Below are 16054 nucleotides of genomic sequence, written 5' to 3'. Positions count from 1 at the left end.
AATACCAAACCTCCCATTCATGCATTAATATAAAAAGTGAAAGCACATAAAGCTATTTAACATAAAGACCCTCAACATACCTTCATAATAAATTAGTGTATTAATCTCCAAGTTATTTTTATTTATTAATGCGCGAGCAGCAGGTTTTGGCCGCGCCATAAACGCCAAGATTAATGTTAATGTATTTTAATTTTATGCGATTTCACAAAATGCGTATTAAATGTGACATGTCTATTAAATTGAATAAAGATGTACCACCATAAACGACATTGATAAATGGACAACATTTATTTTTATAGGAGCTATATGAGAAAAATTGTTGGAAGAAATAAATAGTTTGAGAAAGCTTACTGTCACAGTTGTTTCTGACTGAAAACTCGAAAACTATTTATTTAGTGCAATAGTTGTAAATAGTTATTTAAAAGCGAGGCATTAAGTTCTTTTTCTTTAAATCAAGGAAGAGAAATCATTGTTTTTTATGCCTTTTACGATTCAAAGTTGTGGCCTCATAAAATTAGGTAACGCATTCAAATTTTATTTATGTAGTAACTTTTTAAATATACATACATCAAGTTCCGAATACAGGCATGACAAATACATGAGAATTTCATAACTTTTTGTGGTTCCTTTGTGTAGATTTCTAAACGAATGCGAACAGGTAGAAATCAGGAAAGCGCAACCTGATCCTGCTCTAAATTAAAATAAAAGATAAGTGAAACGACAAAAAAAAATATTGTTTTTTGTGCCGTTGATATATATTATTATAATTATGTTATTTATTATCAATATGATTATAAATATGGATTTTATGCCATTAGATAAAGAAAAATATTACTTTTCCTTGTGACATATTGAAACTTTGAAAGCTTCAAGAAATCCCTTGAAAACGCCCGTCCTCTAGCAGCTTATATTTGATATTGATTATAAAATAAAAACATATATAATACTTTGCTAGAGTACATGATTTTAAGAGAGAATAAATACCATACTTGGCAGAATCGTGCAGAATTTAAAAATTTCAACAATTTACTTCCACTCATAATGAGTGTCAACAGAAAATTTAATTTATTCCCTAGAATGTTTTTAAAAATTGGATCATATCAATTACTTGAATTTCTAAAATCCAAGTTTTGTGTCACTATTATTCGTTTACTATCCCTGTCCAGAATGATCGATGGTAGGTTCTCGGGGGTTAATATGATAAACGTGTCGGTAATATTTATTAGTAATTTATTTGACCGTGACATATTCCGGAACAGTTTAACTAATATAGAGAGTTGTTTCGGCGTCAACGAACGAGAATATTTTTGCATATTTAATCAAAGATCTACCACGCACAACATCTTAATCTGATCATCTTTAAATATATGACAGGTTATCGACCTTCGTCAAATATTTGATCTTTGTGATTAATTACGGAAAACTATTAAGGCTATAAAAGAGGGCTATGCAGATCATTTTATTTTTGCAAAATATATTTGTAATAGAAAACATCGTTGGAAATGTACTATATAGATACTGATCTCTTATATCATTTGGGTACTTTAGCAAAATAATGGTTGTATGTATGTGTGTATGTATACAAATTTTTGTCCACGATTTCGAGAGAATCAGAGCAACCGATTCGAATGATTCAAAAAAGATTCGATACCTATTGATAGATAGACGTGCTGATTTTTGACAAAGACAAGTCCAGCTATTTCGAAAATACGAAGGGAAAAGTGCAAAAATAGCAGTTCAGTTTTTGAGAGAACGTAGCATCCGATTTCGACGATTCTAAAAACATTTCACTTATATTGACGAAATGTAGAATTGATTAAATTTTTGGAAAAGCAGATCGATATCAAATTATCCGATAATGTATATAGATTTTAAAGATTTTTTTATCAGAAATGATGCTAAGCACCACTAGTTGATAATATCATTCATTCGCAACCATCAACTTAAGATTTCTTCAAAATTGATCAGTTTTTAAAAAAATTTGGCCAGAACAACTAACATATGCCAGTCCGATTTGTGTAAAATACTGAAACTTTTGGAAAGATTATAATTAATAAGGTTCCTATACAATAATGAAACGTAACGTATATTTATATGCACCTCCTGCAATAATCTAAGAATTAAAAAGTAAATACGAGTCCAAATCCGACTCCCGTATGTGTTTCTGATCGTTTGTTGGGTCCATCGCCTTGACATGCTGTGTTTTACGGTATACGTTGACCTTCGCATCGGCTCGGTAATATCGAAAAAAGTGTAACATTTATTGGTCGCCAGTGGGCGTGCAGTGCTCGGTCTTCTCCTGATCCTCTCCTGGTACTCTCCTGGTCTTCCCTCGGTCCTCTCTCGGTCGACCGGCAGCCCGAACCGTGTTCCCACGCTCCGATCTTAACGAAAACCACCATTAGGACACACGATAAACCTACCGCACTTCGGAATTCATTAGATCCACGGTATTAGATACATATAGGTAAAGGTATACCTACTACCTACTACATACTATTATTCTATTATCGCTTTGTTGTGCTACCTATTACAGGACGATCGTAATGGAGATAGTTTATAATATTGTTATGATATAATAAAAAGTCTTTTATTAGCGCTTGAAAAGATTTTTTACAGCACTGATGTACGTAGAATAAGAATAGGAAACGAATGTTGTAGATTTATATGAAAATGATAAAAATATGAAAATTATGAGCAGGCAAATGTACATGAATATCAAAAACACAACATATGTGAAATCGAAATCTAAAAAATCTAATCCAAAAAATATTTATAATAGTTTTTTTAATTTGCCTATAAATTATTAAACATCTGGTAGCAATTAAAGCCCTAAAGTAACTTCATTTACTCTAAAATTTTTGTACATAAAATGTAGTCCCAGCGTTATGCGTTTAATAGAATGTATGTCTTCAATACATGAATTTTTAATAAACCATGAAGAATAAATACTAAATTTGTCAAACCAATTGTATTATATAACTTAAATCATTGACATCAGAAAACTTAGAAGTGTTCTAGAAGTAGTTCTTTAATGATTTCAATTTATATGAGTTAACTAAGTTTGTCAAATCTGCAATAACAATTTTCCAAACAATGCTAAAAATAGTTAAGTTTTCTAAAATTTGCTCTAAAATATTATACATGTACAAATTTTAAAATTTAATCAATTAAAATTCCAGAAAACTTGTTTAATAACTTTATATCATGTTTAAAGGTGTAGTCCAAAAATTTCATAAAATTTAGATCGCTGCGATTATTATATTTATTTTACTAATATTTTTTATAGATTTTATAATTCGAAATTTCTCATTATATTGTTTAAAACTGATTAGGCGCGAAGTTTAAAATCTACTTTTTTCAGGAGAACTGTAATTTTATTTCAACAATATATAGATTGATTGACATTGTAAATCTGTAGTTTAAGTATGTCAGTATTAATTAAATTTATTGCCATAAATATGGCTCAAATTATTGTCTAACTCATTTGACTATTTATTTATAGGATTTCACATATAGAAACTACAAACTTATTGACTAAAAGCAATATCTCCAATGGCTATTTTCAAATTGTCGTGAAAACTGTATCCTCCTCTAATTTATTACAAGTGAAATTCATCCCTGGTCTATTGCATGATTTATAGTTAATGGCAAGAAGTAAATCTTGCGATGAGTTGATTATAATGGTTTTGCAATCATATGAATCATTATTAATTCAGCCAAAAACATTATTGTATAGTCGGAGCTCATTTTTTGCGCATTAATACTAGTAATCACAATATGGTACGGTTTACCTAGACAAATTGCTCTTTTCTTATTGAGAGAGAGATATTTCTAAGATCATCTCATCTATTAAGATGAGATATTTCTAAAATGGGTTCAATATATTATTGATAATGGTTTTTATTGCGTGCTGCCAAAAATGAAAATTAGAAGGCAAATGCGTTTACGAAACAAGAAATAAAAAATGAAAACAAATAAAGTGATGCGGAAAAAACGATCGATCGATCGGCCAGGCCCCGAGCATCCGTCTCGCTGGTGCTGGTGCATTGGCACGCTCGTTTGGCTCAGAGGCATTTTCTCGCAGACCATTCGGGATTCATTTGCCTGTGCCATACTGTTCGGGACGACAGTCGAAACTTTATTACCAAAAATGATACTTGGGAAGAAAATATAGTAGATGGAAAATAGTCGTTGTCAGAAGATGGATAATTCAATGATTCAACTTAAGAAAAAAATTTATTACCAAAAATTAATACTTGGATTAAAAAAATATAATTAAATTTCATAGCTGTTGCAGAAGAATTAACAGGCAAAATTTTATTAAAAATATTTAAGTACAATTTAAACCCTCCATAGATCCAGTTATAGTTATCATTTAATTACCCTTCTAGATATTACCATCATTTGTGTTTTTCCAACCGCATTATTTATAAAAAAAACTGCTCCGAATTGATATTTTAATTACCGGTTGTATTATATTTTAAGGATGTTTAATTGCGACCACGTTAAAAACATGTCGCATGCAAACAATGCAAAATGTCCCATGGCTCTCGATCCCACATGAATTAGCTCAACCGGTCTTGGCTGTAACGTGCGCGAATACATTAGCGAGTTAGCGGCAACCTGGTTCCGAGAGGGTTCTCGAACCTTTTGGAAAAAATCAATTGTAATTGAATATAAGAAATAAACATTGAACTTCCTAGTAATATAGATTAACAGCAAAGCGTGATAATCTTCATTGCATTATTCGCGATGTTTAGAAAGTGGTAAATAATATCTCGTCTAATTCACTTTCATCAAAATCATAAGCAACAACAGAACCTTGTACTTTCTCATATAAACATTTGCAAACTATGAAAGAAATTTGTATAAGATTTTCTTATTAAACAAATTGTAAATCTAACACACTCAATGCAGAAACAATTTTAATCGTAAATAGCAAACTCATCAGACAATTACTTCATAATTTATTTAGTTTTCATGCCGAGTTGATGTTTTCTCTAATTTTAGCACCATTGTTGATTTAAAGAGTAACCAATTGATACCGACTAAGTTTTCATTTTACGACGATTCTACAAATTTTTTATTCATTATGTACCAAATGATTTTTCCATTCCATTTTCTATTTATCAAGATTTCATGTAGATATTCACATTAACTATTGTTCTTTAGTAATTCAATCAAATTGTATTGGTCATCTTTGTATAAATTTATGAATGGTTTTCTTTTTATATTGAATAGAACTAAAATTCTAAGTCATAAATTTTCGTGTTTACAATTTTTCCCTTTTGTTACTTTTCATTTTGTCATTTTTTCTATGTTTCAGTTTGTAAACAGGTAGTTTTAATTTAAATTTTATTCGTGTATAGTTGTGCAAGTTTATTGACTACAAATCGATTAGGCTCATTTATCTTAACGCAATAAATCTAAATAACTATTTTTAGAGCTTGATATAATTTTATGTTTTATTTGTAGCTGGCTATTAATATTGCTTTCTCTCTAACTACTTGTATTACACAAGATTTTTGCACTTTCAATTCGCTATCGATAAAAAAATGCTTTGACACATTAAAAAATAATTAATGTTATGCAATGAATTATAATAATTAATAAGTTAATATTATTGAAATATATTTCTTTTAATAGGTTTGAAAAATATGAAACTTGTATCTATTCTTAAACTGTGTTATATATATTCAACATAATAATACAGAAAAAATTACATTTTTAGAATTCTTACGAAAAATAAACAGACTATGCATAATCTCGATCTGACAAAATATGAAACGTAGAAAAAAACTTTGAAACATGATTCATAGATAAAACCATAAAAATACGAAAATAATAGAAAAAATATCTTGCAACCAGATAGTAAAATACGACGAACCTGACGCAATTATTATATGACGTAAAATAAGTTCTAAAGACTCAACCTTTATTTATATCATAAAGCATCAATAAATATAAATAACCAGCCAAGCTTATGATTTCTCACATACTTGTCTTATTTATGCAAAAACCTTATAGAAACAGATATAAAAAACTTTAATACTCTGCGTTAGCTAATAATATTGTTTAAAATTGAACTTATGCAATTCAATATATAATAATCAAATCATCGATCCATAAGATGAGTGTTCTCTTCACATTTCATAAATCAAACTCTACTAATTTTATTTCAACGTTAATAATTAATTTTACTTCATGTAGGTAATTAATTGTTGAGTTAAGGTAGTTCTTCTACATACTAAGAATAAATAGTTAACCTATTGGTAAATGAGATTGTATAAGAAGTAATAAGTTAGTACAACTTCAAAGATAGCGCAGATGTAAGATACTCGAACCACATAATTGAATGATAAGTAGATAAGATAAGTTAAAAATAATTACTACATAACTTTTGCAATATTTTGAAAATATTAGTAACTCGCGGCTACTTTTTATAATTTAGATTAATTTACCAAAATCGAAAAAGTTCACTAGGTCAACCCATTACTGGATGTTCACTTCTAGATGAACATCCTTCATTTAGAACTTTTCATTTATCTTCAAAATTACTGAATATTATTTTTTGTAAAGACAGGTTATATTATTAATAATCTCTTATCGAAATATCCTTTCCCAAGATTTCTCTATCTCCTGTTCCATCGTGCAAGTAGCAAAGGTAAAAGTGCAACCGAAGAAGGAGGTTCTTCCTGGACTCGGTTTCAGCAGCCGACAGAGGATCTCGCGTGACCTCAAGACCTTGGAAATCGTGCCTTTATTAATGCCGGTAATTGTGCATTGTTAGTCTGTTATGCAACCACCTGGTGAACATTAAGATGATTTCTTTCAGCAATTCATTTTGGCTGAAGTGATAATTGACTCATCTCATGTCATATGGATCACAGAATTGTCAATTTTATCTACTAATCACAGTTTAGGTTTTTTATACTTCTGACGTTTGAGACCTCGTGTGTAGATAAATCTATCAGGAAATATTCATATTTTTAGATGGTTTTCTTGTTACATAATTCTGTTGTTGGATATTTCTGAGTTGCATACTTCAAAGATTCCTGGTCTCAGGAGTTTTAGTCTTAAAAGGATCCTTTATTTAAATATTTATGCCTTTAGATATTCCTGCCGTTATAGATTTTTACAGTATCCTATATTTAAAGTCAATTGATTTATTTAGAAGTCTCCCTTCTGTTTCTGTATAAAGGCTTCAGTTGTTGTTTCTAATTCTGAATCTTCTCTTCCGCCAAGCCCTGAACTAGATCACCTTCTAATTCCAAACCAATTTGTATAGTTAGCTTTAATCCGTTATCCCTCATTACATCCCTGTAATGGTTCCGTAATAACCTGCATCAGGCCGATGCAACATCCTGCCAGTGCGTGTAACAGCGAAACTAATGCCGTGTCTATGTTATTATAGAGTCGTTATACGTTCCCGTACTGGCGATGTCATTCCAAATGCGAATTAATCCAACATTATTCACTACAACTTACAGGTCTATTAGGTAAGGTAATAGATTTTTGTGTGAGATGATGGAAAATGTTAGGATTGGCCATGATGTAAAGCAAAAATAGTATATTTACATAGAGATTGTACTCTTGGTGTAGAAATTTGAAATAATAGCACCCATGAATACTTGTTCTGTAAATTTTACTAAACCACGCAACTAGTATTTATTATTAAGCATCAAAACTATTTTTAAGTTAGATTTTTTTTACAATTAATTTGTTGAAATTAATCAAGTGATTAAATATTGAAATACAAATAATAGTGAAAATGAATAGAGAATGTCTCTATTCTCAATTAACATTGTGGACGTTGTTATGTAGTAAATAAAAATGAACCAAGTATTCACTAATTCAAAAAAACGTACTAAAGCATGTATGAAATGCATTAATAGTGCAATAGTAAAAATGTATTAATGTATGTTGCTCATTTGCTAAGATGGTTTGTTCCAGAAAATCAAGTGATTATTGGTTTATTTAATTAAAAATTGTTGGGATGGTTGTTGCAAAAATTTAAGAAAGTGCTGTGAATATTTGTTTATTTAATTAAATTTAAACAAGAATCGATTAAAAATTTTCTATAATGGTTTATCCCGAAGAAATTGCCATTGATTTTCTAACAGCATTGTGTGACAATAGTTATAAAGGTGAGTAAAATTCTTCAGAATGTACAAATTCTTCATATGTAATACATATTCTCATATACACACGTGTTAGTATTGGTATTTATATAAAATCAAATACACAAATGCACTTTCATTCATACATTGGTATACTAAAACACATCTTTCTTTACATTCCAGTAGTAATACATATTTATTCAAATAGACGTTTTGGAACAAACATATGTTCATTCATATAATTACATAGAAACACACATATTCATTCACCATTCATACACATTTTAAAATATAAAGAATTTAGTCATTTATTAATTTTTGGGAAAACCATAATTTGCTTTAATTTATTTATAATCTTTTCAGCGTTTCAGTGAACTAAATATTTAGGACAAAAGTTAGGAGTGTAATTATTTTTTGAAATAATCCTGCTTATCTTAGATCAACGTTCATTTGACCATATGTATATATCTTCTATATATATAAAAATAAGTCGGGTTTTCCTTCCTGACAAAATAACTCCAGAACGCACGAACCGATTTCGACAATTGTGCATTCGTTGGAAAGGTCTCGGGCTCCGCAAGGTTTATAGCTAAGAAAATTAGTTGTGCATGGCATCGTGCCTCAATGCAAGCTGCTGGAACTTCACGCACCGTAATTAAAAATTCGAGTAATAAAAATAATCAATAACTGTTTTAAATAATTTCAAATAGATTATCTTCTTCTTTTATATATATAAAAATAAGTCGGGTTTTCCTTCCTGACAAAATAACTTCAGAACGCACAAACCGATTTCGACAATTTTGCATTCGTTGGAAAGGTCTCGGGCTACACAAGGTTTATAGCTAAGAAAATTAGTGGTGCATGGCATCATGCCCTGATGCAAATTGCTGGAACTTCATGCACCGTAATTAAAAATTCGAGTAATGACATTAGTGAGAATTATCAGAATTATGCTGTCAACGAGCAATTCTTGCCGCAAAAAATAATGATGTACCCGCACTGAATTTCACCATTCAATCAAAAATTGCTGGCGATTTGGTGACATACCAATGATTCCGGTCTTCCGTTCGACTTTAAACGATTGCTATTTCCAGTTCGCCTTGCGTTCGCAATGACAATTAACAAGTCGCAAGGCCAATCGCTTAGTGTTTGCGAGATAAATTTCAAATAGATTATTTAGAAACTCATTGTTTTTCACATGGGCAGTTATACGTTGCCTGTTCACGAGTTGGAAAACCATCCGCTTTGTTTGTGTTAACGTCAGACCAAAAAACAAAAATGTGGTTTACCAAAGAGCACTTCAATGAAACGGATAATTTGCGGATTCACTTTTATTTACTTAGAGAAGTTCAACTAAAAAACACTTCATTTATGTAATCGAAATAAATTTATTACTGTTGTGCAATAAAATCAAATTTTTCCTTTTCAAATATAAAACAAACAAAAAATTTCTTCATCTTTTTCACGAAACCATCTGATGGCGAAACGGAGTTCGTCGGGTTTGCTAGTATATATATATATATATATATATATATATCTATATATTATGCGTACTTTTAATATCCATTACATTACAAATCTAATTTACTGCTTTAATCAACAAGTAAACCATAAATAGACAAATAGCCAACACAAATAAATAAGACTGCCTATTCCTCCTGCCGGCATTAAAACAAAAGTTAAAAACAAATCCAGCACTTATATAAATCGACATTCTGAAGACGTATTAATATGTAAATCCTAATATAATTCTAAGCGATCATCTTATGTCAGGTGCTTCGTATTAATAAATGCACCTAGGTAATATATTCAAGTCCTGCTGGATTAGAGACATTGAAACTTGTAGGTTCAACACGACTAAGTATAAGTACATGTAAGCAAAATAAGATGGAAAAAACTACAACGACATACTTGTAATATAAAAACATCTATAATTTATATTACGGTTATGGGAATTCTTGGGAAATGTTATGTGGATCTAATCATTCTGGTAATATGCACTGTAAGGTATCAGATAACGTTTGGTAATAGTTAAGTGCTATTGAATTGTGCAAAAAAATAAAATAAATTTGTAAGTAGATCGTCTAGAAATATAATAAATATTATATTGTATGATTATTATTACCAAAATATAATATGCACAAAACTGGTGCACTTAAAAAACGGATGCGATCGATATGACCACATCGGGATCATGAGAAGGAAATGATTGCAAACCAGTTTTCAATTTCTGATCTTCAGATATCGTACGGGCCAGTTTCGAAATCTCGAAATAATATCAATTCAGATTATTTGCAAAGCGCACACATGACAGCACACAAAAAATGATCCTCGTGCACGAAGTAATGAAGTTGTTAAAAATAAGCTACGATGGGATAAATTTCAAAACCAGAAGAAAGATGGAACCAAAAATCACTAATTTAACTGATACTCCTGAGACGGTTCATTAATATAATTAGTCTATTTATTCGATTTTTATTGTATCGAGTTGCTAAAAATCAAATGAGAGAATAACTTCATACACGTATGTATCAAAAGCCAGAAAAATATTACCAAAAATCACTAAGTCACTAAATTTACTGTTATTTCTAAGACAGTTTACAAATATCAAATACCACTCTGGAAATATTAACCCGTTGGAAATAAATCATTATACTTTCATTGTATATTTCAAGGTTGATGCACGTTATTATTATAGAATAAGGCTGTTTACTTTTTATAATATATATATAATAGAAAAATGTATGTGTGTTCCCACAGTTTAGTTGTCAATGCTTTATATTCTACAATAATAAGAGAGCAGATCGGCATATTTCACTTTTTTAAATTTATTATATGATAAAAATATGAAATTGTATGATTAAGAAGTAATTTAAATAAATCTTTACTTCTATGTATAAATCAGCAAGTTTTTTTAAAAGATAATTTCAAAGATCGGCTAAAAATTATTTTTACTAAACAATGTGATTTATAGTAGAAAGATGAAAATATAGGGTTGTATATAATACAAATTAGGTATTATAAAAAAAGAACCGAACGAAGAGCAATATTAGGGGTAGATAACCCTTACCACTTAAGGTATGAAAAACAGAAGTAAGCCCATTCTCGGCCCATAACATTAAAAAAAATGTATCAAACCGTTTGTAAGCTAAGAAACAAAAAAATACTGAAATTACATTCTGACGATTTGATATCAAGAAAAATTTACGTAAATAGATAAAGCAGTAAGATTTTCTAAACGTGCATCAGATTATTCTAATGTTTTTGAAAATGACTTTTCACAAAAATCTAGTTATGATCGCAAAAATCAAGTAACAAAAAATAACACGTATTATCATGACTGTAAAATCCATTCTTTCAGTACAAAATATTTTAAAACAATTTCTTCAAAGAATTATAATTTATCACAGACTTACAAGAAAATTTAGACAGCAAAGATAACAAGTATCTGTAAAATTGTTATAAAGTCAGACATTTATTCAAAAAAATTAGAAATTCAAACATATGTATTAAAAAATAGATTTTACGTAAATAAAAAAAACTGAACATAAATGTGAATAAACGAATTTTGCTTATATGACTATCACTTACCCTTTCCTGTTGCTCAGGTGAAAACTCCTTATCATATACACATTTTAACACACTTTACACATTTTAAAAACACCATACCGTCTCCTGAAAAAATAGAAAATTTTATTCTTAAAATGTTGGAACAACAAGTAATATATATAATATAATATGTATTTCTTTATAATTCTGCTTCTATGGGTCATTTCAAGAAACTTTGTCCAAGGCATCAACAGTTTGAAGCAGTCTTTTCTGAAATTATTGAGAATGAACCCATAGAAGCAGAATGAAATCTTAAAATCATATAATAATATTCCATTGCTCATTAGGTTTCTACAAAAAATTATTAAATATTTCCCTTTTCCCCAAGCTCTCGTTTTACTAAAATTCTTTCGTTCGCATTATTTATAGAAATAGCACCTGTTGCATCTCTACAATTCATTCATAAAAGGAATTTGTGATAAAGCTGCTCTCACACTAGAAATCAACGTTTTCCCGATTATAAATCTACATTCGTCTATCAACACGGCGGTAAAATAGTGACAAGGTTAATGGACATATCTGCACAAATAACAGTAATGTCGAAGAACAAATCTAATAATAATAATAATTGTGGATTTGACAACTTTACGCTGTCAATCATTGTTATTTATAGTACACAAACCGTTGTTTACTAAAATGAAATATTATCGAAGTACAAGTCGAAACTTTACCAGGGCTTGATTTCCAAATGCCAATTTTCCCTTTGTTTAAACATCACTCAAATTATTCACATTACTCATATTTTTATTCAACCTACATTATTATTACACATACGTATATGTTTAATAATACTATATTAATATAAGAGTAATAATGTTGTCGTGCTCATCATAAGAACAAAAAAGTATCTATAATCTTAATTGAACAAGTCAAGAGACTTATTGCAGTCGTTAATATCCTTCAGTTTTATCAATAATCTAATAATTATTAGTGTCAAATGCCTAATGAATTTTATTACAATATGCAAGTGGTATTACCTAGTGGTTACAGAAGTCAATAATTCCATTGAGAATGTCAGTCTGTCAAGGTTGTATAGTTCTTTATTAAGCTGAACAATCAATCATAACACCGGACAGATTTGATTGTGAATCATTCGAACGAATTTGCTTTCACCATTGATGATTATCAATATCAATATCAATATTACGGAATGGCTATTGTACAATAGTTAAGTTATTGATATAGGTTAGTTTGGTCGATTTGTTTTGTAATTGCAAGTCTGGTAATGGTAATAAATTATGTGGATTAAATTATATGAATCCTATGGGAAAAGATCAACTTTGAAGATTTTGATTAGGTTTGGGGCTTTTGCGCGAATTCGTGGTAACAGTTATGGAATCTTCAGTTATGTGCCCTGTGTATTATATTTAATTTAATGTTTATAATTACTTAGTATCTTATGTCACTGAAAATCAGTTGTTATGGAACTAGATACATTTTCTAAATATGTCGATTATCACTTGGTATTTGATATTGTGGTAATAGCGTTTGGTAAAAAATCTTCTATCGTTTAGGTTTTCCTCCCCTGTCCGCTACAGGGCCGATCTGAGAAGTAAGAGTTATTGCGCCGTGCTCTACATAATCGATCGGTAATTAAAGTCGATCGGGCCATGGTAATCAGAAGAGCGGGTCGTTATTAAGGACATATCATTGTATTCATTCCTTGTCCCCTAAGGTATCGATATAGGCACATTGATTAATGTTCTTATGTGCGAGCGAGTGCTTTGTTTATGTTACCAATAATCGGCCAACTTATTCTTTTTTCGACATTGGCATACATTATTGCCCCTCAACAGCCCCGGGGACAGTAGAGCGCCGAATTTATTTCCTTGTTACGATTTCGTTCGCGCATCGAGATCATTAGCTCGGGCGTTATTCCCGAGATAAATTTCATTATTATAATAACTGAATCAATACTAATATTCATAATAAATTATAGTCATTACTATTATTGAACCACATCTAGAACGTTTAATGAATTCCAAGGATTCGCTATTAATATAGCATTGTAGTAAGAAATTGCACATGTGTGTATCCTTTAAAAATAAGATATAATTATATTTTTCTTTTATTACAGTTAATGTCGTAGAAGCTCTACAAGAATTTTGGCAAATGAAATTAGCCCGTGGTGCAGATTTGCGAAACGGAGCCCTTGTCATCTACGAATCCGTACCTTCAACAAGTCAACCCTACGTGTGCTACGTAACGCTACCTGGAGGTTCCTGTTTTGGTAGTTTTCAGGTAAGGAAAAATTTATCCAAATAATTGATAATGGAACAAATTATAATTTTCATCGCGTCTATTGGACATAAAGAAAATATATTAGTTATTTTGGCAAGTATTTGGTAGTACTCAAACGTTTAAATCGAATGCTTGTCCAGTAATTGAACGTCTGGGTATGATGATATAAAAATAAGAAATTGACTGCAAATAAATTTACAGTGTTATTCCATAATATATTGTACCCAATTTAATCGTATTTTATAAAAATATATGACGTATTCTCATTTTAAATGGCTCAATAAAATGAAAACAAGTATCACATAAATAAATAAGATCATACCAATTAATTCATATACTTTATTATTATATTATTTTATTCAAACATTTTATTCAAACGTTTTTAACGGGCAACAAGTTTCCTTTCCAAGCCTATTTAAGTTATTAATTTATCTATCTTCTTTCTAGAATTGTCCGACAAAGGCAGAAGCGCGTAGAAGTTCAGCAAAAATCGCCCTAATGAATTCAGTATTTAATGAGCATCCGAGTAGGAGAATCAGCGACGATGTTATCGAAAAAGCTGTGATGGAAGCCAGAGCCAGTTTCAAAGGAGCAAATAATTCAGGATCTGATGACAGTCCTGGGACGGGAATCGGAGCTTTTCGATTTATGCTCGAAGCAAATAAAGGTAAGGATAAAAAATACGATATGTTTTTCGACCTAGTAAAGATTATTATTTGATTTTTATTTTCCTTTCCCAGGTCGTACGATGCTAGAGTTCCAGGAATTGATGACTGTGTTTCAGTTACTACATTGGAATGGTAGCCTGAAAGCGATGAGAGAGCGACAGTGCAGCCGGCAAGAAGTGGTCGCCCATTACTCGCAACGGGCTCTGGACGACGACATGAGGACGCAGATGGCCCTGGACTGGATTGCGCGAGAGCACGAGAACGCGGGCGCTCTAAGCCGGGAACTTGCGGTCGCCGAGAGGGAACTGGAAACTGCCCGACTCGCCGGCAGGGAATTGCGTTTCCCGAAGGAGAAAAAGGATATACTCATGCTGGCCCATACACAACTCAATGGCTCTGGCAGTTGAGCTGATCGTGGTGAATTCGATATTTTGCCAAAACCTAAGTCGATATTTTAAGAGTAAAAGACACAGTTTTGATCGAGTTTGTGATTACAGGACAGGAACAGACTATTACAGTTGTAGTCCATGATGTGCAAAGTGTTGAGAGTGAATAATATATGGTGCCTTTGAATAATATATAATTTTGTACAATACGTCTGGTTTACACAATTTCAGTACATTATTATTTCAGATATCGCTTACATGCAATGATATAAAAGTTTCTTCTATAAATCCACGATTTGATTTCGATCATCACTCAGAATAAACAATTTAATTTTCTAAATGATTATTCAGCTATGATACTAACAGAAGTTATAATATTTGAGTGGCGCTTGTATTGTAGTTTTACATATGTTATGTGATGTTAAAAAGAATGTTTATGACTTAATAATACTTTACTTTTAAAATATAAAACAAATTATTATTATTGAAATGGAAATAATATATTGAAAACTAATCTGATAACTATAAAACTGATCTTGCATTATTTATAATTATAATTTTATTAATCTCAAAGCAAATCATAAAAAATATATGATTATATAATTACACTTAATCTAGAATATTTGTAATTCGTTTAAATGAAAAGATGAATAAGTTTTAATTATTATTAGTATGCTTGATGCGGCAGTTGTTTAAAGATATTGTGTACTTCCACGTATGAATTATTGAATTGTATTGCGTTCTCACCGCAAAATATCTGTATTTTACCCGTTATAAAAAGATTTATATTCTATAATATTTTATATTATCAGAATCCACAGCATCGATGCCGATTCCTGATAATAATGATAGTATTTATATATTAAAGCGATATAAGATAATGTGATCCTTCGAGTATATATTGTGTGTACAACATTGTAGTAATGTAGAATTATTCTATATGTGAAAGCAAAGTTTATATGTTTAAAATATTTATGTGTAACAGATCTGTAAATAAAACGCTTTAACTATAACTTAGACTCTTCAT

The 16054-nt window shown here is 30.4% G+C and overlaps 1 protein-coding gene across 1 annotated transcript in view; it reads left to right on the top strand.

The window, feature by feature from the left end:
• LOC113368245 (LIX1-like protein) overlaps positions 1 to 15132 on the top strand; it is a 36626-nt gene extending 21494 nt beyond the window's left edge. The window contains exons 2-4 of the mRNA XM_026609808.1: positions 13810 to 13973; positions 14421 to 14640; positions 14714 to 15132. Of these exons, the coding sequence (XP_026465593.1) occupies positions 13810 to 13973; positions 14421 to 14640; positions 14714 to 15048 (719 nt within the window). The 3' untranslated portion in view covers positions 15049 to 15132. The remainder of the gene's footprint in view (positions 1 to 13809; positions 13974 to 14420; positions 14641 to 14713) is intronic.
• Positions 15133 to 16054: the final 922 nt, after the last annotated feature.

This window comes from Ctenocephalides felis, unplaced genomic scaffold (assembly GCF_003426905.1).
Source record: "Ctenocephalides felis isolate EL2017-DRISC unplaced genomic scaffold, ASM342690v1 CF-g0.4_SCAFFOLD_01170, whole genome shotgun sequence".
Taxonomy (NCBI): Eukaryota; Metazoa; Arthropoda; class Insecta; order Siphonaptera; family Pulicidae; genus Ctenocephalides; species Ctenocephalides felis.
The sequence above is the reverse complement of the archived record's forward strand: the minus strand, read 5'-3'. Positions and strand labels throughout refer to the sequence as shown.